The sequence below is a fragment of the Oncorhynchus mykiss genome, chromosome 11, assembly GCF_057628025.1.
Source record: "Oncorhynchus mykiss isolate SJ-2025 chromosome 11, ASM5762802v1, whole genome shotgun sequence".
NCBI classification, from domain to species: domain Eukaryota; kingdom Metazoa; phylum Chordata; class Actinopteri; order Salmoniformes; family Salmonidae; genus Oncorhynchus; species Oncorhynchus mykiss.
The window spans coordinates 10909769-10933756 of NC_143032.1; the positions used below are offsets into that span (position 1 = coordinate 10909769).

The window sequence follows — 23988 nt, forward strand, 5'->3', positions numbered from 1 at the left end:
TTAATGCTAATTGGAGATGCCACCTTGCATAATGATTCCCTGTTTTATATCCCAGAGATGTAATATTTCTGTAAATGTCATTTGGTTATTTAACAATGCTGCACATCTCTTGAAGGTTTGGATTGCACCATCCATAGATAATTGTCATGGTTTGTGTTCAGAGTTAGAATAGTGAATGTGATGCTTATACAGCCATTGGCAGTGGGCACTATGGCCCCATCTGCTTCATGCCAGAGCAGCTGTGCCTTCACAGTTGACTTCATGTTCCATTGGTGTAGTTGCACTTTGAATTAGAGGAAAGCCAGATTCAATATGCTCTGAAAGGTCAAATCTGTAATTGAAAATACATTGTGGCTACTGGGTAGTCAAAAACTGCCTTTGCCTAATGATCCGTTTAAAAATACTAAAAACAATTTTGTAAAGCCAAAGACACATTTGAAACATTTCTATATAATGTATAACTTCAGCAAAAACACTTAACACTTGTACAGTCCTGTACACTCCAACACATCTATGGTTCAAAAGGCTAACTTCGCGACAAACAGCTATAATCATCCAGCATCCTTTGAGCAGGGTGATCACAAAGCAGCTGAGGTAGCACTCCTAGGTAGCACTCCTAGGTAGCACTCCTACTCCGAGATGCTTCTTGAGCAGACGCCCTAGTTTCTGACTGGTTAGGTCCCTCTAGACCACATATGTCAGAGTCAAGGCCCGCGGGCCACATCCGGCCCGCAAGAAGGTTTTTTACGGCCCCTGGGATGATCTTGATTTATTATTAGAACCGGCCCGCAGCAAGCCGGCAGCCCGCAGATCTTTTACACGCACCAATACTTCATTTCCCACAATGCAAAGGTGACGCACCGAGCAGTAGGCTGCTTCATTTCAATATTTATTGGCACAGCAGTCGTCAGCATCACAGTAAAATTAACTTTCAGATACCCATCAAAAATGGCAAAACGGAAGGTGGATACTGAGAACCGGGGGTTTCAAACAAGGTGGGAGTCGGAGTATATGTTCACGAAGGTAGCTGGAAAACCTGTGTGTCTTCTGTGTGGAGAAAGTGTGGCGGTACTGAAAGAGTATAATCTGAGTCGACATTATGAAACGAAACACGCGGACACACATGCGGACGCAACTGTCAAGGCCAGTTTTATTTTGGCAGAAGAGATCGCTAAATCAGCCCGGCCATTTACGGAGGGGGATTTCATCAAAAACTGCATGATTAAAGTTTGTGACGAAGTTTGCCCAGAAAAAAGGCAACTCTTTTTAAATGTGAGTCTGAGCAGAAACACCATTGCCGAGAGAGTAGACCAGTTGTCCATCAATCTAAAAGAGCAGCTTGTGAAAAAGGGAAAAGATTTTATTGCATATTCCTTGGCTGTGGATGAGAGCACCGACATTTCTGACATTGCCCAGTTGTCAATTTTCATCCGCGGAGTGGACTCCAACCTAAGCGTGACAGAGGAGTTTTTGGCTTTACGTCCTATGCATGGCACAACTACGGGGCATGATTTGTATGAAGAGGTGTCAAGATGTGTAAATGAGATGGAGCTGCCTTGGGAAAAACTCGTGGGTTTGACAACCGACGGAGCACCTGCGATGTGTGGACACAGGAGCGGACTGGTGGCGAAGATACGGGAAAAGATGCAAGAGGAAAACGCGACAGGTGAGCTGACAGCTTATCATTGTATCATGCACCAGGAAGCGTTGTGCGGTAAAGCCTTGAAAATGGAGCATGTAATGAGCATCATCACGCGCACAGTTAACTTTATCAGAGCCAAAGGTTTGAATCACCGCCAGTTCAAGGCATTTCTGACGGAGTTAGAAACGGAGCATGGTGATTTGCCTTATCACACAGAGGTGCGATGGCTAAGCCAGGGAAAGGTGCTTCAAAGATGTTTCGAGCTTCGTGAGGAGATTTGTCTGTTCTTGGACAGCAAAGGGAAAGACACAACACAACTCCGAGACGAAATGTTTCTGTGTGAAATGGCTTTTCTGTGTGACATTACGAGTCATCTGAATGCAATAAACTTGCAGCTGCAGGGTCGGGATCGTGTCATCTCTGATATGTACAGTACAGTGAAGGCATTTAAAACCAAACTGACTCTGTGGGAGACGCAGATGCGGAAAGAAAATTTGAGCCACTTTCCCAGCTGCCAGACCATGAAAGAGAAGCTCTCTACCAGTGCGTTCCCGAGCACACAGTTGGCTGATAAAATAGGTATGCTTGCCGCTGACTTTCGACGCCGATTTGCTGACTTTGAAGCACAAAAAAGCAGGTTGGAACTGCTCGGTAACCCATTTGCTGTTGACGTGGAAAGCTCACCACCAAACCTCCAAATGGAGTTGATTGACCTCCAATGCAATGATGCACTGAGGGCAAAATATGCGGCAGTGGGTGCTGCGGAGTTCGCCCGTTTCCTCCCCGGCACAATGCCCCAGCTGCGCATCCAGGCTGCTCAAACGTTGTCTATGTTTGGCAGCACATACCTGTGTGAACAACTGTTTTCTTTGATGAACCTGAACAAAACATCACACAGAAGTCGACTTACTGCTGAACACCTCCACTCAATTCTGAGGATTTCTTCAGCTCAGAGCCTTACCCCGAACATTGATGAACTTGTGGAAAAGATGGGACACCACCAAGTATCACCCTCAACCTCAAACAAGTGAACATTACTGTGCAATCACATATTTAGAGTTTTTACTCAGTTCAAGTTTAAAAGTTAAAATTTAATATTTGTTTTCACTGCATGTTACTTCTCCTTAAACAAAGTGTTGTTTTTGATTAATAGATTTTTGCACTTTATTTTTTTGTATTTCAATCCAATTATATTTTAAAAATATTTCAGTTGAGTGGACGATAGAAAATTGCTATTATTGTTTTTTCTTTGAAGTAAATTTAGCCCACTTTTGCTAAAATAGAAAATATAGTCTACTGATGGTGCCTTGAATACCGGTTTCTTTCATTTAATGTTCATGTTATGGGGATATTTATATAAAGGAAATTTGTCTTTTGTGTCTGTTGAAAATTAAAGATTACTGACAGAGCCATAAGAAAATATTGCTTTATTTATCTGATCATATTGTAATATATTTGTTAGGTTTTCAGTAGGTTCAATTAGGTTCACTAGACTATATGCGTCATTTAAAAATTTTTCAATGAACATTCGAACAGTCCGGCCCTCGTCTTGTAGCTGATTTTTTTATTTGGCCCTCCGTCCATTTGACTTTGACACCCCTGCTCTAGACAATACTGTTGTGGAACTGAATTATCATATTACATTTCAGTTTCCCCACCAAAACACTGCTTCTCAAATGCGTAATTCAAAGTAACTGTCTTGTTGATGGACATTTGGCTTGGTTAGGAACATTACTAGTCTGTCACACACAACCAACGTGATTTACACCTTAACTTGCAACACATGACTGTAACCGGACTCTGCACGTGTGTTCAGTGAAAGTACAAATCAGCCATTTTGTCACACCTTTCCTTCTAATGGTGTTCCTTTTGTTAAATAACTAGTAGCTTGTTAGAAGAAAAAAAGAGAGTAGTGGGCTAGTCTCACTCTGAACTGGTTGGGATACTGTAAATGGCTTCACTGTAGTGTTTATGAGAGCACAACCACCAATATACAGTGCCTTGCGAAAGTATTCGGTCCCCTTGAACTTTGCGACCTTTTGCCACAATTCAGGCTTCAAACATAAAGATATAAAACTGTATTTTTTTGTGAAGAATCAACAACAAGTGGGACACAATTATGAAGTGGAACGACATTTATTGGATATTTCAAACTTTTTTAACAAATCAAAAACTGAAAATTTGGGCGTGCAAAATTATTCAGCCCCTTTACTTTCAGTGCAGCAAACTCTCTCCAGAAGTTCAGTGAGGATCTCTGAATGATCCAATGTTGACCTAAATGACTAATGATGATAAATACAATCCACCTGTGTGTAATCAAGTCTCCGTATAAATGCACCTGCACTGTGATAGTCTCAGAGGTCCGTTAAAAGCACAGAGAGCATCATGAAGAACAAGGAACACACCAGGCAGGTCCGAGATACTGTTGTGAAGAAGTTTAAAGCCGGATTTGGATACAAAAACATTTCCCAAGCTTTAAACATCCCAAGGAGCACTGTGCAAGCGATAATATTGAAATGGAAGGAGTATATGATCACTGCAAATCTACCAAGACCTGGCCGCCCCTCTAAACTTTCAGCTCATACAAGGAGAAGACTGATCAGAGATGCAGCCAAGAGGCCCATGATCACTCTGGATGAACTGCAGAGATCTACAGCTAAGGTGGGAGACTCTGTCCATAGGACAACAATCAGTCATATTGCACAAATCTGGCCTTTATGGAAGAGTGGCAAGAAGAAAGCCATTTCTTAAAGATATCCATAAAAAGTGTTGTTTAAAGTTTGCCACAAGCCACCTGGGAGACACACCAAACATGTGGAAGAAGGTGCTCTGGTCAGATGAAACCAAAATTGAACTTTTTGGCAACAATGCAAAACGTTATGTTTGGCGTAAAAGCAACACAGCTGAACACACCATCCCCACTGTCAAACATGGTGGTGGCAGCATCATGGTTTGGGCCTGCTTTTCTTCAGCAGGGACAGGGAAGATGGTTAAAATTGATGGGAAGATGGATGGAGCCAAATACAGGACCATTCTAGAAGAAAACCTGATGGAGTCTGCAAAAGACCTGAGACTGGGACGGAGATTTGTCTTCCAACAAGACAATGATCCAAAACATAAAGCAAAATCTACAATGGAATGGTTCAAAAATAAACATATCCAGGTGTTAGAATGGCCAAGTCAAAGTCCAGACCTGAATCCAATCGAGAATCTGTGGAAAGAACTGAAAACTGCTGTTCACAAATGCTCTCCATCCAACCTCACTGAGCTCGAGCTGTTTTGCAAGGAGGAATGGGAAAAAATGTCAGTCTCTCGATGTGCAAAACTGATAGAGACATACCCCAAGCGACTTACAGCTGTAATCGCAGCAAAAGGTGGCGCTACAAAGTATTAACTTAAGGGGGCTGAATAATTTTGCACGCCCAATTTTCAGTTTTTGATTTGTTAAAAAAGTTTGAAATATCCAATAAATGTCGTTCCACTTCAAGATTGTGTCCCACTTGTTGTTGATTCTTCACAAAAAAATACAGTTTTATATCTTTATGTTTGAAGCCTGAAATGTGGCAAAAGGTCGCAAAGTTCAAGGGGGCCGAATACTTTCGCAAGGCACTGTATTTTCAGCGAATGACAAAAAAAAAAAAAAAAATTGATCCAACAAACTGTATTTATCCATTTATTTATCTTGTGGGAAACACATTCAACAAGGACGGTTTTCACAGCTGATGATTTGAAGAGGTGGGATCAGAGGCATCATGATCCCAATATCTCTGAGGGGTCACTGATGACTGAATATATATATATATATATATATATATATATATATATAATGTCTTAATATTCATTCTATAAGACACTGCTAATTATGTATTCTCATCCCAGTGGATGATATTGAGGGGGGCATGTGCCACCCGATAGTGCCAGCTCAAGTTCGATTGGGCATGATGCCTCTGTGTGGGAGAAACCAAGCACACAAACACACACACTGCAGGCTTGTACTTGAGGTTGTTGTCTGCCCATTCTGCACAGTTTTAAGGCTCAGATGTGCCACACAGGGATGAGGAGGATTCTGGGTAGGACTTAAAGGAAAATCCCCCCCCCCCCCCCCAAAAAAAAACTGTTGACACAGTCCCAAAATGTTTTGCTTGTCAAAAATCAAGTTTTCAAGATATGTAACTTTCAAAATACAGAAATCATCCCTGTATGATGCATTTTGCATCACAGAATGCAAAATGTTTCATACAGGGATGATTTCTGTATTTTCAAAGTTACATATCTTGAAAACTTGATTGCTGACAAGCAAAACATGTTGGGACTGTGTCAACAATGGACTAATGAAACAAATACAGAAATATTGTTTTTGGGTGGAGTTTTCCTTTAAGAATGTGTCTAAACAATTATGTATCTAAAATTGCATCATATTCCCTATATAGTACACTACTTTTGACCAGAGCCCATATGGAATAGGGTATAATTTCAGATACAAGCCAACAAGAAAGTATAATCCACAGTGTGAAGACACATACTGTATAATAAGGGGTTTCTTAATCACCTCAGAGGTCACAGTAATGGAGTCTGTTGAACTTTTCCTGCTAACTAACGCTTCTACAATATTTTGCCTCATCGTCCTCATCCTCACCTTGTAATTAATGAAAACCAAATAAGCATATTTACAAGTAAAAACAACAAAATCATCTTTGAGGATGAATGACCTACTAAGCAAATGCATGTACCAGTACCATAGATATTATTGTTGTCTTTTTAAAGGGAATATTCTTTGTAAAATTGGATAAAATCAGCATTTGGGATAAATAAGGGGACTTCTGACAAGATGAATGCCACATCTATTGCGTGGATAAATATTGTGCCATCATAGCCTACTATTATACATGTTTCCAAGTGAGCAGTTTGATAATAAATACAACATAATGATCTATACTATCTTAACTCTCATCACATACATTCTTAAACCTTTGAGTCTGAGTTTACAGGTCAAGTAAAACATGTAGAACTTTTGATATATTGTTATTTTTTTCTTTTACAAAAATGCAGAATTGTTCCCTTTTCATGCAGTATACATGTTCCTATGAAGGTAGCTTTGGAGGTCTGTGTTTGCCAGTAGTGATGGTGAGTGAGTGAGGGAGTGTGGGTGGGTGGGTGGGTTAATGAGGTTAGTTCAGTAGTGGTTGGATGCAGTATTAGTGTCTGCTACAGTGGGGTGCTGCTGTCTGTTGGCAACGCCACTCTCCTGCTTGCGTCCCGTACTCTGAACAGCGTGAAGTAACGTTAACAGAATGCTCCCGAAACGTTGGTGAACCCAGTGACCCGTCACACCTGAAAGAGAGAGAGTATCGTTACAGAGCACGTGCTTAGATGAAACAGATGAACACTCCCATTCTTGTTGAAGGTACATATTTTTCAGAAGGATGGAAAAAAGGAAATGTTTTATGTTATTGCAGCTGTTATGATTGAAGATAAGAAGAATAGCATGAGAGAGGTCGTGTGAATATAATAGGTCGTGTGAATACCAGAGGTTGTGTGAATACCAGAGGTTGTGTGAATACCAGAGGTTGTGTGAATACCAGAGGTTGTGTGAATACCAGAGGTTGTGTGAATACCAGAGGTCGTGTGAATTTCAGAGGTCGTGTGAATGGCAGAGGTCGTGTGAAAACCAGAGGTTGTGTGAATGGCAGGGGTCGTGTGAAAACCAGAGGTCGTGTGAATGGCAGGGGTCGTGTGAATATCAGAGGTCGTGTGAATATCATAGGTCGTGTGAATATCAGAGGTCATGTGAATATCAGAGGTCGTGTGAATATCAGAGGTCGTGTGAATATCAGAGGTCGTGTGAATATCAGAGGTCGTGTGAATATCAGAGGTCGTGTGAATATCAGAGGTTGTGTGAATACCAGAGGTTGTGTGAATACCAGAGGTTGTGTGAATACCAGAGGTCGTGTGAATTTCAGAGGTCGTGTGAATGGCAGAGGTCGTGTGAAAACCAGAGGTTGTGTGAATGGCAGGGGTCGTGTGAAAACCAGAGGTCGTGTGAATGGCAGGGGTCGTGTGAATATCAGAGGTCGTGTGAATATCATAGGTCGTGTGAATATCAGAGGTCATGTGAATATCAGAGGTCGTGTGAATATCAGAGGTCGTGTGAATATCAGAGGTCGTGTGAATATCAGAGGTCGTGTGAATATCAGAGGTCGTGTGAATATCAGAGGTCGTGTGAATATCAGAGGTCGTGTGAATTTCAGAGGTCGTGTGAATGGCAGAGGTCGTGTGAAAACCAGAGGTTGTGTGAATGGCAGGGGTCGTGTGAAAACCAGAGGTCGTGTGAATGGCAGGGGTCGTGTGAATATCAGAGGTCGTGTGAATATCATAGGTCGTGTGAATATCAGAGGTCGTGTGAATATCAGAGGTCGTGTGAATATCAGAGGTCGTGTGAATATCAGAGGTCGTGTGAATATCAGAGGTCGTGTGAATACCAGAGGTTGTGTGAATACCAGAGGTTGTGTGAATACCAGAGGTTGTGTGAATACCAGAGGTTGTGTGAATACCAGAGGTCGTGTGAATACCAGAGGTCGTGTGAATACCAGAGGTCGTGTGAATACCAGAGGTCGTGTGAATACCAGAGGTCGTGTGAATATCAGAGGTCGTGTGAATATCAGAGGTCGTGTGAATATCAGAGGTCGTGTGAATATCAGAGGTCGTGTGAATATCAGAGGTCGTGTGAATATCAGAGGTCGTGTGAATATCAGAGGTTGTGTGAATACCAGAGGTCGTGTGAATGGCAGAGGTTGTGTGAATATCAGAGGTTGTGTGAATATCAGAGGTTGTGTGAATGGCAGAGGTTGTGTGAATGGCAGAGGTCGTGTGAATGGAAGGGGTCGTGTGAATACCAGAGGTGGTGTGAATGGCAGGGGTCGTGTGAATATCAGAGGTTGTGTGAATATCAGAGGTTGTGTGAATGGCAGAGGTTGTGTGAATGGCAGAGGTCGTGTGAATGGAAGGGGTCGTGTGAATACCAGAGGTGGTGTGAATGGCAGGGGTCGTGTGAATATCAGAGGTTGTGTGAATACCAGAGGTCGTGTGAATACCAGAGGTCGTGTGAATGCCAGAGGTCGTGTGAATGCCAGAGGTCGTGTGAATGCCAGAGGTCGTGTGAATGGCAGAGGTCGTGTGAATGGCAGAGGTCGTGTGAATGCCAGAGGTCGTGTGAATGCCAGAGGTCGTGTGAATGGCAGAGGTCGTGTGAATGGCAGAGGTCGTGTGAATGGCAGAGGTCGTGTGAATGGCAGAGGTCGTGTGAATACCAGAGGTCGTGGGAATGCCAGAGGTCGTGTGAATGCCAGAGGTCGTGTGAATGCCAGAGGTCGTGTGAATGCCAGAGGTCGTGTGAATGGCAGAGGTCGTGTGAATGCCAGAGGTCGTGTGAATGCCAGAGGTCGTGTGAATGCCAGAGGTCGTGGGAATGGCAGAGGTCGTGTGAATACCAGAGGTCGTGTGAATACCAGAGGTCGTGGGAATGGCAGAGGTCGTGTGAATACCAGAGGTCGTGGGAATGGCAGTCAATGGTTTGTTTGTTATCAGCAGAAGAACCTTTTTCATCTAAACCAACACTTATCAGACACAGATTCAGACAAGCTGCATGCTAAGACATGACCATTTATTTTAGGGTTAAGGGTTTTTAGGGTTAAGGGTTAATAGACTAGGCAGCCTCTGCCAAGCAATATGTCTCTACTACAGCGTACAGAAACTTTGACAATAAGAAATGTAAACTGGTGTCTCTGAGCATCATGCCCTAATAACCAGAAAGAGGGTAAATAATCATATAATGTAGACCAACACACTCATCAAGTAACCCCTCATTTGATAGGAATGAGACAAACTGGCAGTATGAAAACCAGTACGCTCTGAACACTACCAGAGATAACAGAGATAATTAAATAGACAATCAAAACCAAACGTGAAATTTAGACAAGACAGTAAAAAATAAATAGCAAACACACAACGTTTTAATTGCTTATTGTCAATAATGGTATGAGAAGCTGAAAGGAAATGCAAACATTAGCACCAATAACATTTCCAGAGCAGCCATAACAGGCACAGAAGCCAGCCATGGAAGGCTATAGAGAGACTCCATACAGTATATAGAGAGACTCCATACAGTATATATAGAGAGACTCCATACAGTATATATAGAGAGACTCCATACAGTATATATAGAGAGACTCCATACAATATATATAGAGAGAGACTCCATACAGAATATATAGAGAGACTCCATACAGTATATAGAGAGACTCCATACAGAATATATAGAGAGAGACTCCATACAGTATATATAGAGAGAGACTCCATACAGTATATAGAGAGAGAGACTCCATACAGTATATAGAGAGACTCCATACAGTATATATATAGAGACTCCATACAGTATATATAGAGAGACTCCATACAGTATATATAGAGACTCCATATAGTATATATAGAGACTCCATACAGTGTATATATATAGAGACTCCATACAGTATATAGAGAGACTCCATACAGTATATAGAGAGACTCCATACAGTATATAGAGAGACTCCATACAGTATATAGAGAGACTCCATACAGTATAGAGAGAGTCTCCATACAGTATATAGAGAGACTCCATACAGTATATATAGAGACTCCATACAGTATTTAGAGACACTCCATACAGTATATAGAGACTCCATACAGTATATATAGAGAGAGACTCCATACAGTATATAGAGAGAGAGACTCCATACAGTATATAGAGAGACTCCATACAGTATATATATAGAGACTCCATACAGTATATATAGAGACTCCATATAGTATATATAGAGACTCCATACAGTGTATATATATAGAGACTCCATACAGTATATATAGACACTCCACACAGTATATAGAGAGACTCCATACAGTATATAGAGAGACTCCATACAGTATATAGAGAGACTCCATACAGTATAGAGAGAGTCTCCATACAGTATATAGAGAGACTCCATACAGTATATATAGAGACTCCATACAGTATTTAGAGAGACTCCATACAGTATATAGAGACTCCATACAGTATATATAGAGAGAGACTCCATACAGTATATAGAGACTCCATACAGTGTATATATATAGAGACTCCATACAGTATATATAGAGACTCCACACAGTATATAGAGAGACTCCATACAGTATATACAGTGCCTTGCGAAAGTATTTGGCCCCCTTGAACTTTGCGACCTTTTGCCACATTTCAGGCTTCAAACATAAAGATATAAAACTTTATTTTTTTGTGAAGAATCAACAACAAGTGGGACACAATCATGAAGTGGAACGACATTGATTGGATATTTCAAACTTTTTTAACAAATCAAAAACTGAAAAATTGGGCGTGCAAAATTATACAGTTTTATATCTTTATGTTTGAAGCATGAAATGTGGCAAAAGGTCGCAAAGTTCAAGGGGGCCGAATACTTTCGCAAGGCACTGTATATAGAGACTCCATACAGTATAAATATAGAGACTCCATACAGTATATATAGAGACTCCACACAGTATATAGAGAGACTCCACACAGTATATAGAGAGACTCCATACAGTATATATAGAGAGACTCCATACAGTAAATAGAGAGACTCCATACAGTATAGAGAGAGTCTCCATACAGTATATAGAGAGACTCCATAAAGTATATATAGAGAGAGACTCCATACAGTATATATAGAGAGACTCCATACAGTATATATAGAGAGAGACTCCATACAGTATATAGAGAGACTCCATACAGTATATAGAGAGACTCCATATAGTATATATAGAGAGACTCCATACAGTATAGAGAGACTCCATACAGTATATATAGAGAGAGACTCCATACAGTATATATAGAGAGACTCCATACAGTATATAGAGAGACTTCATACAGTATATAGAGAGACTCCATACAGTATATAGAGAGACTCCATACAGTGTATATATATAGAGACTCCATACAGTATATATATAGAGACTCCATACAGTATATAGAGAGACTCCATACAGTATATAGAGAGACTCCATACAGTCTATATAGAGTGACTCCATACAGTATAGAGAGACTCCATACAGTATATAGAGAGAGACTCCATACAGTATATAGAGAGACTCCATACAGTATATAGAGAGACTCCATACAGTCTATATAGAGTGACTCCATACAGTATAGAGAGACTCCATACAGTATATAGAGAGAGACTCCATACAGTATATAGAGAGACTCCATACAGTCTATATAGAGTGACTCCATACAGTATAGAGAGACTCCATACAGTATATAGAGAGAGACTCCATAAAGTATATATAGAGAGAGACTCCATACAGTATATATAGAGAGACTCCACACAGTATATATATAGAGAGAGACTCCATACAGTATATAGAGATACTCCATACAGTATATAGAGAGACTCCATACAGTATATAGAGAGACTCCATACAGTATATATAGAGAGACTCCATACAGTATAGAGACACCATACAGTATATAGAGAGAGACACCATACAGTATATAGAGAGACTCCATACAGTATTTAGAGAGACTCCATACAGTATATAGAGATACTCCATACAGTATATATAGAGAGACTCCATACAGTATAGAGACACCATACAGTATATAGAGAGAGACACCATACAGTATATAGAGAGACTCCACACAGTATATATAGAGACTCCACACAGTACATATAGAGAGAGACTCCATACAGTATATAGAGACTCCATACAGTATATAGAGAGACCATACAGTATATAGAGAGACTCCACACAGTATATATAGAGAGAGACTCCATACAGTATATATAGAGAGAGACTCCATACAGTATATATATAGACCCCATACAGTATATAGAGACTCCATACAGTATATATAGAGACTCCATACAGTATATATATAGAGACTCCATTCAGTATATATAGAGAGACTCCATACAGTATAGAGAGAGAGAGACTCCATACAGTATATATAGAGAGAGACTCCATACAGTATATATAGAGAGAGAATCCATACAGTATATAGAGAGACACCATACAGTATATATAGAGACTCCATACAGTATATAGAGAGTCTCCATACAGTATATATAGAGTCTCCATACAGTATATATAGAGACTCCATACAGTATATAGAGAGACTCCATACAGTATATATAGAGAGACTCCATACAGTATATAGAGAGACACCATACAGTATATATAGAGACTCCATACAGTATACAGAGAGTCTCCATACAGTATATATAGAGTCTCCATACAGTATATAGAGAGACTCCATACAGTATATATAGAGACTCCATACAGTATATATATAGAGACTCCATTCAGTATATATAGAGAGACTCCATACAGTATAGAGAGAGAGAGACTCCATACAGTATATATAGAGAGAGACTCCATACAGTATATATATAGAGAGAATCCATACAGTATATATAGAGAGAATCCATACAGTATATATAGAGACTCCATACAGTATATATAGAGACGCCATACAGTGTATATAGAGAATCCATACAGTGTATATAGAGACTCCATACAGTATATATAGAGACTCCATACAGTGTATATAGAGACTCCATACAGTGTATATAGAGACTCCATACAGTATATATAGAGACTCCATACAGTATATATAGAGACTCCATACAGTGTATATAGAGACTCCATACAGTATATAGAAGGATAGACTCCACACAGTATATATAGAGACTCCACACAGTATATATAGAGACTCCATACAATATATAGAGAGACTCCATACAGTATATAGAGAGACTCCATACAGTATTTAGAGAGACTCCACACAGTATATATAGAGACTCCATACAGTATATAGCGACTCCATACAGTATATAGAGAGACTCCATACAGTATATATAGAGAGACTCCATACAGTATATAGAGAGACTCCATACAGTATGTATGTATGTATGTATGTATGTATGTATGCATGCATGTATGTATGTATATATATATATATATATATATATATATATACAGTGCCTTGCGAAAGTATTCGGCCCCCTTGAACTTTGCGACCTTTTGCCACATTTCAGGCTTCAAACATAAAGATATAAAACTGTATTTTTTTGTGAAGAATCAACAACAAGTGGGACACAATCATGAAGTGGAACGACATTTATTGGATATTTCAAACTTTTTTAACAAATCAAAAACTGAAAAATTGGGCGTGCAAAATTATTCAGCCCCTTTACTTTCAGTGCAGCAAACTCTCTCCAGAAGTTCAGTGAGGATCTCTGAATGATCCAATGTTGACCTAAATGACTAATGATGATAAATACAATCCACCTGTGTGTAATCAAGTCTCCGTATAAATGCACCTGCACTGTGATAGTCTCAGAGGTCCGTCAAAAGTGCAGAGAGCATCATGAAGAACAAGGAACACACCAGGCAGGTCCGAGATACTGTTGTGAAGAAGTTTAAAGCCGGATTTGGATACAAAAAGATTTCCCAAGCTTTAAACATCCCAAGGAGCACTGTGCAAGCGATAATATTGAAATGGAAGGAGTATCAGACCACCTCAAATCTACCAAGACCTGGCCATCCCTCTAAACGTTCAGCTCATACAAGGAGAAGACTGATCAGAGATGCAGCCAAGAGGCCCATGATCACTCTGGATGAACTGCAGAGATCAACAGCTGAGGTGGGAGACTCTGTCCATAGGACAACAATCAGTCGTATATTGCACAAATCTGACCTTTATGGAAGAGTGGCAAGAAGAAAGCCATTTCTTAAAGATATCCATAAAAAGTGTTGTTTAAAGTTTGCCACAAGCCACCTGGGAGACACACCAAACATGTGGAAGAAGGTGCTCTGGTCAGATGAAACCAAAATTGAACTTTTTGGCAACAATGCAAAACGTTATGTTTGGCGTAAAAGCAACACAGCTGAACACACCATCCCCACTGTCAAACATGGTGGTGGCAGCATCATGGTTTGGGCCTGCTTTTCTTCAGCAGGGACAGGGAAGATGGTTAAAATTGATGGGAAGATGGATGGAGCCAAATACAATACCATTCTGGAAGAAAACCTGATGGAGTTTGCAAAAGACCTGAGACTGGGACGGAGATTTGTCTTCCAACAAGACAATGATCCAAAACATAAAGCAATATCTACAATGGAATGGTTCAAAAATAAACATATCCAGGTGTTAGAATGGCCAAGTCAAAGTCCAGACCTGAATCCAATCGAGAATCTGTGGAAAGAACTGAAGACTTCTGTTCACAAATGCTCTCCATCCAACCTCACTGAGCTCGAGCTGTTTTGCAAGGAGGAATGGGAAAAAATTTCAGTCTCTCGATGTGCAAAACTGATAGAGACATACCCCAAGAGACTTACAGCTGTAATCGCAGCAAAAGGTGGCGCTACAAAGTATTAACTTAAGGGGGCTGAATAATTTTGCACGCCCAATTTTTCAGTTTTTGATTTGTTAAAAAAGTTTGAAATATCCAATAAATGTCGTTCCACTTCATGATTGTGTCCCACTTGTTGTTGATTCTTCACAAAAAAATACAGTTTAATATCTTTATGTTTGAAGCCTGAAATGTGGCAAAAGGTCGCAAAGTTCAAGGGGGCCGAATACTTTCGCAAGGCACTGTATATATATATATATATATATATATATATATGAGAGAGAGACTCCATCCACACAGACGGTATCATTATACTATAGTTGACTGTGGAGAGGGAGAGGACTGTGGAAAGCTGAAACTGCCCCAGGTTAGTTCAGCAAGCTGAGCATCGAGCAGCCCTATGGGGAAGCCGGTGACTGTAGACAGCACAAGAAGCAGATGATGGATGTGGAGGGAATGGAGGGGGTTGCTTGTCAGTGTCCTGCCAGCCAGACCCAGCCATCACAGACCGACCGACGTGGTCCCCTTACCTGCGGTCACTCTTCGCCCTCCTCGGGCGTGATCTCAGTCTCTTTGTGGACCACTACTTTGGTCACTGACATGTCAGGGTGCTGCTTTTTGGCCTCCTTTATGGCCTGAGCCAAGGCCTACAGACAGACAGACAATATGCCAAACACCCCATGGAGGGAAACAGAGAGGAAGGTGGAATGGGCATGATCAGAATCACAAGGGCAAGGGTTGGACTAGTCACAGTGTGGTTGGGTATATCTCCTTCACAGTGTGGTTGGGTATATCTTCTTCACAGTGTGGTTGGGTATACCTCCTTCACAGTGTGATTGGGTATATCTCCTTCACAGTGTGGTTGGGTATATCTCCTTCACAGTGTGATTGGGTATACCTCCTTCAGTGTGATTGGGTATACCTCCTTCACAGTGTGATTGGGTATACCTCCTTCACAGTGTGATTGGGTATACCTCCTTCACAGTGTGAATGGGTATACCTCCTTCACAGTGTGGTTGGGTACACCTCCTTCACAGTGTGATTGGGTACACCTCTGTCACTGTGTGTGTGTGAGAACACCTCCGTCACTGTGTGTGTGTGAGACCACCTCCGTCACTGTGTGTGTGTGAGACCACCCCCGTCACTGTGTGTGTGTGAGAACACCTCTGTCACTGTGTGGGAGAACACGTCCGTCACTATGTGGTTGTGAGAACACCCCCGTCACTATGTGTGAGAACACCTCCGTCACTGTATGTGAGAACACCTCCGTCACTGTGTGTGAGAACACCTCCGTCACTGTGTGTGAGAACACCTCCGTCACTGTGTGTGAGAACACTTCCGTCACTGTGTGTGAGAACACCTCCGTCACTGTGTGTGTGAACACCTCCGTCACTGTGTGTGTGAACACCTCCGTCACTGTGTGTGAGAACACCTCCGTCACTGTGTGTGAGAACACCTCCGTCACTGTGTGTGAGAACACCTCCGTCACTGTGTGTGAGAACACTTCCGTCACTGTGTGTGAGAACACCTCCGTCACTGTGTGTGTGAACACCCCCGTCACTGTGTGTGTGAACACCCCCGTCACTATGTGGTTGTGAACACCTCCGTCACTATGTGTGAGAACACCTCCGTCACTGTGTGTGTGAGAACACCTCCGCCACTATGTGTGAGAACACCTCCGTCACTATGTGTGTGAGAACACCCCCGTCACTGTGTGTGTGAACACCCCGTCACTATGTGGTTGTGAACACCTCCGTCACTATGTGTGAGAACACCTCCGTCACTGTGTGTGTGAGAACACCTCCGCCACTATGTGTGAGAACACCTCCGTCACTATGTGTGTGAGAACACCTCCGTCACTGTATGTGAGAACACCTCCGTCACTGTGGTTGTGAACACCTCCGTCACTATGTGGTTGTGAACACCTCCGTCACTATGTGGTTGTGAGAACACCTCCGTCACTATGTGGTTGTGAACACCCCCGTCACTGTATGTGAGAACACCTCCGTCACTGTATGTGAGAACACCTCCGTCACTATGTGGTTGTGAACACCTCCGTCACTGTATGTGAGAACACCTCCGTCACTATGTGGTTGTGAACACCCCCGTCACTGTATGTGTGTGAGAGCACCTCCATCACTGTATGTGAGAACACCTCCGTCACTGTATGTGTGTGAGAACACCTCCATCACTGTATGTGAGAACACCTCCGTCACTGTGTGTGTGAGAACACCTCCGTCACTGTATGTGTGTGAGAACACCTCCATCACTGTATGTGAGAACACCTCCGTCACTGTATGTGTGTGAGAACATCTCCATCACTGTATGTGAGAACACCTCCGTCACTGTGTGTGTGAGAACACCTCCGTCACTGTATGTGAGAACACCTCCGTCACTATGTGTGAGAACACCCCCGTCACTGTGTGTGAGAACACCCCCGTCACTGTGTGTGAGAACACCCCCGTCACTGTGTGTGTGAACACCTCCGTCACTATGTGTGTGAGAACACCCCCGTCACTGTGTGTGTGAACACCCCGTCACTATGTGGTTGTGAACACCTCCGTCACTATGTGTGAGAACACCTCCGTCACTGTGTGTGTGAGAACACCTCCGCCACTATGTGTGAGAACACCTCCGTCACTATGTGTGTGAGAACACCTCCGTCACTGTATGTGAGAACACCTCCGTCACTGTGGTTGTGAACACCTCCGTCACTATGTGGTTGTGAACACCCCCGTCACTGTATGTGAGAACACCTCCGTCACTGTATGTGAGAACACCTCCGTCACTGTATGTGAGAACACCTCCGTCACTGTATGTGAGAACACCTCCGTCACTGTATGTGAGAACACCTCCATCACTGTATGTGAGAACACCTCCGTCACTGTATGTGAGAACACCTCCGTCACTGTATGTGTGTGAGAACACCTCCGTCACTGTATGTGTGTGAGAACATCTCCATCACTGTATGTGAGAACACCTCCGTCACTGTATGTGAGAACACCTCCGTCACTGTATGTGTGTGAGAACATCTCCATCACTGTATGTGAGAACACCTCCATCACTGTATGTGAGAACACCTCCGTCACTGTATGTGTGTGAGAACATCTCCATCACTGTATGTGAGAACACCTCCGTCACTGTGTGTGTGAGAACACCTCCGTCACTGTATGTGAGAACACCTCCGTCACTATGTGTGAGAACACCCCCGTCACTGTGTGAGAACACCCCCGTCACTGTGTGTGAGAACACCTCCGTCACTGTGTGTGTGAACACCTCCGTCACTGTGTGTGAGAACACCTCCGTCACTGTCTGTGTGAACACCCCCGTCACTATGTGGTTGTGAACACCTCCGTCACTATGTGTGAGAACACCTCCGTCACTGTGTGTGTGTGAGAACACCTCCGTCACTATGTGTGAGAACACCTCCGTCACTGTGTGTGTGAGAACACCTCTGTCACTGTGTGTGAGAACACCTCGTCACTATGTGTGTGAGAACACCTCCGTCACTGTATGTGAGAACACCTCCGTCACTGTGGTTGTGAACACCTCCGTCACTATGTGGTTGTGAACACCTCCGTCACTATGTGGTTGTGAACACCCCCGTCACTGTATGTGTGTGAGAACACCTCCATCACTGTGTGTGAGAACATCTCCATCACTGTATGCGAGAACACCTCCGTCACTGTATGTGAGAACACCTCCGTCACTATGTGGTTGTGAACACCTCCGTCACTATGTGGTTGTGAACACCCCCGTCACTATGTGGTTGTGAACACCCCCGTCACTGTATGTGTGTGAGAACACCTCCATCACTGTATGTGAGAACACCTCCGTCACTGTATGTGTGTGAGAACACCTCCATCACTGTATGTGAGAACACCTCCGTCACTGTATGTGTGTGAGAACACCTCCGTCACTGTATGTGTGTGAGAACACCTCCATCACTGTATGTGAGAACACCTCCGTCACTGTGTGTGTGAGAACACCTCCGTCACTGTATGTGAGAACACCTCCGTCACTATGTGTGAGAACACCCCCGTCACTGTGTGTGTGAGAACACCTCCATCACTGTGTGTGTGAGAACACCTCCGTCACTGTGTGTGTGTGAGACCATCTCCATCACTGTGTGGTTGTGAACCTCTCCGTCACTATGTGGTTGTGAACACCTCCGTCACTGTGTGGTTGTGAACCTCTCCGTCACTATGTGGTTGTGAACACCTCCGTCACTATGTGGTTGTGAACACCTCCGTCACTATGTGGTTGTGAACACCTCCATCACTATGTGGTTGTGAACACCTCCGTCACTATGTGGTTGTGAACCTCTCCGTCACTATGTGGTTGTGAACACCTCCGTCACTATGTGGTTGTGAACACCTCCGTCACTATGTGGTTGTGAACACCTCCGTCACTGTGTGTGTGTGTGTGAGAAAACCTCCGTCACTATGTGGTTGTGAACACCTCCATCACTATGTGGTTGTGAACACCTCCGTCACTATGTGGTTGTGAACACCTCCGTCACTATGTGGTTGTGAACACCTCCGTCACTATGTGGTTGTGAACACCTCCGTCACTGTGTGTGTGTGTGTGAGAAAACCTCAGTCACTATGTGGTTGTGAACACCTCCATCACTATGTGGTTGTGAACACCTCCGTCACTATGTGGTTGTGAGAACACCTCCGTCACTATGTGGTTGTGAGAACACCTCCGTCACTATGTGGTTGTGAGAACACCTCCGTCACTATGTGGTTGTGAACACCTCCGTCACTATGTGGTTGTGAGAACACCTCCGTCACTATGTGGTTGTGAACACCTCCGTCACTATGTGGTTGTGAACACCTCCGTCACTGTGTGTGTGTGTGTGAGAAAACCTCAGTCACTATGTGGTTGTGAACACCTCCATCACTATGTGGTTGTGAACACCTCCGTCACTATGTGGTTGTGAACACCTCCGTCACTATGTGGTTGTGAACACCTCCGTCACTATGTGGTTGTGAACAGCTCCGTCACTATGTGGTTGTGAACACCTCCGTCACTATGTGGTTGTGAGAACACCTCCGTCACTATGTGGTTGTGAGAACACCTCCGTCACTATGTGGTTGTGAACACCTCCGTCACTATGTGGTTGTGAGAACACCTCCGTCACTATGTGGTTGTGAGAACACCTCCGTCACTATGTGGTTGTGAGAACACCTCCGTCACTATGTGGTTGTGAGAACACCTCCGTCACTATGTGGTTGTGAGAACACCTCCGTCACTATGTGAACAACAACTTTATATTGTTACCTGGTCAGATTATAACCAGATAAAGACGTATTTTTCTGGTTACTAAAAAAACGATAACAAAACTTGTTACAACTCGTATACAGCCGGACCATAATAAAAGACTGCATAATGATGTCGTTGGGTAGGGGACCGAATACCTTGACATCAGCAATGTCTCCAGTTACCAATCATCTTGTTAAAATAGCTAAGCCTATTTAGTAGCTGTAAGGATACTTAGGATGCGTGCTAGAGGACACACAGTGTAAGAGGGAAGGAACAGTATATCCTTTTACCTCGTCATGGTCAATGTCTGCATCACCCGAGATTACGATTCTCTTCTCGATCCTGGTTTCCGAGATGCCGCCTTTCACAGTCTGGAAAAAATGTAATTTAATTTGAGGTACATTTCAGACATGGAACAACTAAGCCAAAATGAACCCACAGCTGTAGTATTGGAAGCACCAAGCTTGAAACCAACTGAGCCAACGGAACAACCTAATTAATAGTGAAATGATATGCACCACTAACAAACCAGTGGAATCCATAACCCTGCCCTAATCACTCATACAGTATGCTACCCATGCCACTGGGTCGTTCCACGAAAACTAGTCCCTTTTGGGTAGATGAACTTGGTGAATTTTAATTTTAACATTCTGTCATAAAGATAACATGTTCAATTTAATAATTAAAAAAACAAAAAAAACAAACGGACTACAGTAAGTGCCAAATATAGTAACAGGGTTGACAATTTCATTTGAAATCAGACGTAAATCCCCTTGTGATTGGGGGAATGGAAGCTTGTTGAATGCAAGCTTCACAAAAAAAAGGAAATTGTAAAAAATTAAATAAAATGCCTGTCTATCTATTGGTAACAGGGTTGAAGTGTAATTCTCAAACTGCTTTGTTTTCCAACACAAAACACCAGAAAATGGCCAAAAGGAGTAGAACCAGCTCACCTGCTTTTACATAAAGACTAGAACCAGCTCACCTGTTTATACATAAAGACTAGAACCAGCTCACCTGCTTTTACATAAAGACTAGAACCAGCTCACCTGTTTATACATAAAGACTAGAACCAGCTCACCTGCTTTTACATAAAGACTAGAACCAGCTCACCTGCTTTTACATAAAGACTAGAACCAACTCACCTGTTTATACATAAAGACTAGAACCAGCTCACCTGTTTATACATAAAGACTAGAACCAGCTCACCTGTTTATACATAAAGACTAGAATCAGCTCACCTGCCTTTACATAAAGACTAGAACCAGCTCACCTGTTTATACATAAAGACTAGAACCAGCTCACCTGCTTTTACATGAAGACTAGAACCAGCTCACCTGTTTATACATAAAGACTAGAACCAGCTCACCTGCTTTTACATAAAGACTAGAACCAGCTCACCTGCTTTTACATAAAGACTAGAACCAGCTCACCTGCTTTTACATAAAGACTAGAACCAACTCACCTGTTTTTACATAAAGACTAGAACCAGCTCACCTGCTTTTACATAAAGACTAGAACCAGCTCACCTGCTTTTACATAAAGACTAGAACCAGCTCACCTGTTTATACATAAAGACTAGAACCAGCTCACCTGTTTATACATAAAGACTAGAACCAGCTCACCTGCTTTTACATAAAGACTAGAACCAGCTCACCTGCTTTTACATAAAGACTAGAACCAGCTCACCTGTTTATACATAAAGACAAGAATCAGCTCACCTGCCTTTACATAAAGACTAGAACCAGCTCACCTGTTTATACATAAAGACTAGAACCAGCTCACCTGCTTTTACATGAAGACTAGAACCAGCTCACCTGTTTATACATAAAGACTAGAACCAGCTCACCTGCTTTTACATAAAGACTAGAACCAGCTCACCTGCTTTTACATAAAGACTAGAACCAGCTCACCTGTTTATACATAAAGACTAGAACCAGCTCACCCGTTTATACATAAAGACTAGAACCAGCTCACCTGCTTTTACATGAAGACTAGAACCAGCTCACCTGTTTTTACATAAAGACTAGAACCAACTCACCTGCTTTTACATAAAGACTAGAACCAGCTCACCTGCTTTTACATAAAGACTAGAACCAGCTCACCTGCTTTTACATAAAGACTAGAACCAGCTCACCTGCTTTTACATAAAGACTAGAACCAGCTCACCTGCTTTTACATAAAGACTAGAACCAGCTCACCTGCTTTTACATAAAGACTAGAACCAGCTCACCTGTTTATACATAAAGACTAGAACCAGCTCACCTGCTTTTACATAAAGACTAGAACCAGCTCACCTGCTTTTACATAAAGACTAGAACCAGCTCACCTGTTTATACATAAAGACTAGAACCAGCTCACCTGCTTTTACATAAAGACTAGAACCAGCTCACCTGTTTATACATAAAGACTAGAATCAGCTCACCTGTTTATACATAAAGACTAGAACCAGCTCACCTGCTTTTACATAAAGACTAGAACCAGCTCACCTGCTTTTACATAAAGACTAGAACCAGCTCACCTGCTTTTACATGAAGACTAGAACCAGCTCACCTGTTTATACATAAAGACTAGAACCAGCTCACCTGTTTATACATAAAGACTAGAATCAGCTCACCTGTTTATACATAAAGACTAGAACCAGCTCACCTGCTTTTACATGAAGACTAGAACCAGCTCACCTGTTTATACATAAAGACTAGAACCAGCTCACCTGTTTTTACATAAAGACTAGAACCAGCTCACCTGCTTTTACATAAAGACTAGAACCAGCTCACCTGCTTTTACATAAAGACTAGAACCAGCTCACCTGTTTATACATAAAGACTAGAACCAGCTCACCTGTTTATACATAAAGACTAGAACCAGCTCACCTGCTTTTACATAAAGACTAGAACCAGCTCACCTGCTTTTACATAAAGACTAGAACCAGCTCACCTGTTTATACATAAAGACTAGAACCAGCTCACCTGCTTTTACATAAAGACTAGAACCAGCTCACCTGTTTATACATAAAGACTAGAACCAGCTCACCTGCTTTTACATAAAGACTAGAACCAGCTCACCTGTTTATACATAAAGACTAGAACCAGTTCACCTGCTTTTACATAAAGACTAGAACCAGCTCACCTGCTTTTACATAAAGACTAGAACCAGCTCACCTGCTTTTACATAAAGACTAGAACCAGCTCACCTGTTTATACATAAAGACTAGAACCAGCTCACCTGCTTTTACATAAAGACTAGAACCAGCTCACCTGTTTATACATAAAGACTAGAATCAGCTCACCTGTTTATACATAAAGACTAGAACCAGCTCACCTGCTTTTACATAAAGACTAGAACCAGCTCACCTGCTTTTACATAAAGACTAGAACCAGCTCACCTGCTTTTACATGAAGACTAGAACCAGCTCACCTGTTTATACATAAAGACTAGAACCAGCTCACCTGTTTATACATAAAGACTAGAATCAGCTCACCTGTTTATACATAAAGACTAGAACCAGCTCACCTGCTTTTACATGAAGACTAGAACCAGCTCACCTGTTTATACATAAAGACTAGAACCAGCTCACCTGTTTTTACATAAAGACTAGAACCAGCTCACCTGCTTTTACATAAAGACTAGAACCAGCTCACCTGCTTTTACATAAAGACT

The 23988-nt window shown here is 42.2% G+C and overlaps 1 protein-coding gene across 47 annotated transcripts in view; it reads right to left on the reverse strand.

Moving 5' to 3' along the window:
* Positions 1 to 5302: 5302 nt before the first annotated feature.
* The window catches only part of LOC110535257 (band 4.1-like protein 3), a 117201-nt gene continuing 98515 nt past the window's right edge, over positions 5303 to 23988 (reverse strand). For 28 of the 47 annotated variants that reach the window (XM_090189371.1, XM_090189369.1, XM_090189353.1 and 25 more), the window contains 3 exons: positions 20619 to 20699; positions 15591 to 15707; positions 5303 to 6973 (listed from right to left, as the gene is read on the reverse strand). In XM_090189371.1, the coding sequence (XP_090045497.1) occupies positions 15597 to 15707; positions 20619 to 20699 (192 nt within the window). In that variant the 3' untranslated portion in view covers positions 5303 to 6973; positions 15591 to 15596. The remainder of the gene's footprint in view (positions 6974 to 15590; positions 15708 to 20618; positions 20700 to 23988) is intronic. The other 19 variants (XM_090189372.1, XM_090189373.1, XM_090189357.1 and 16 more) reach the window with 1 other exon arrangement.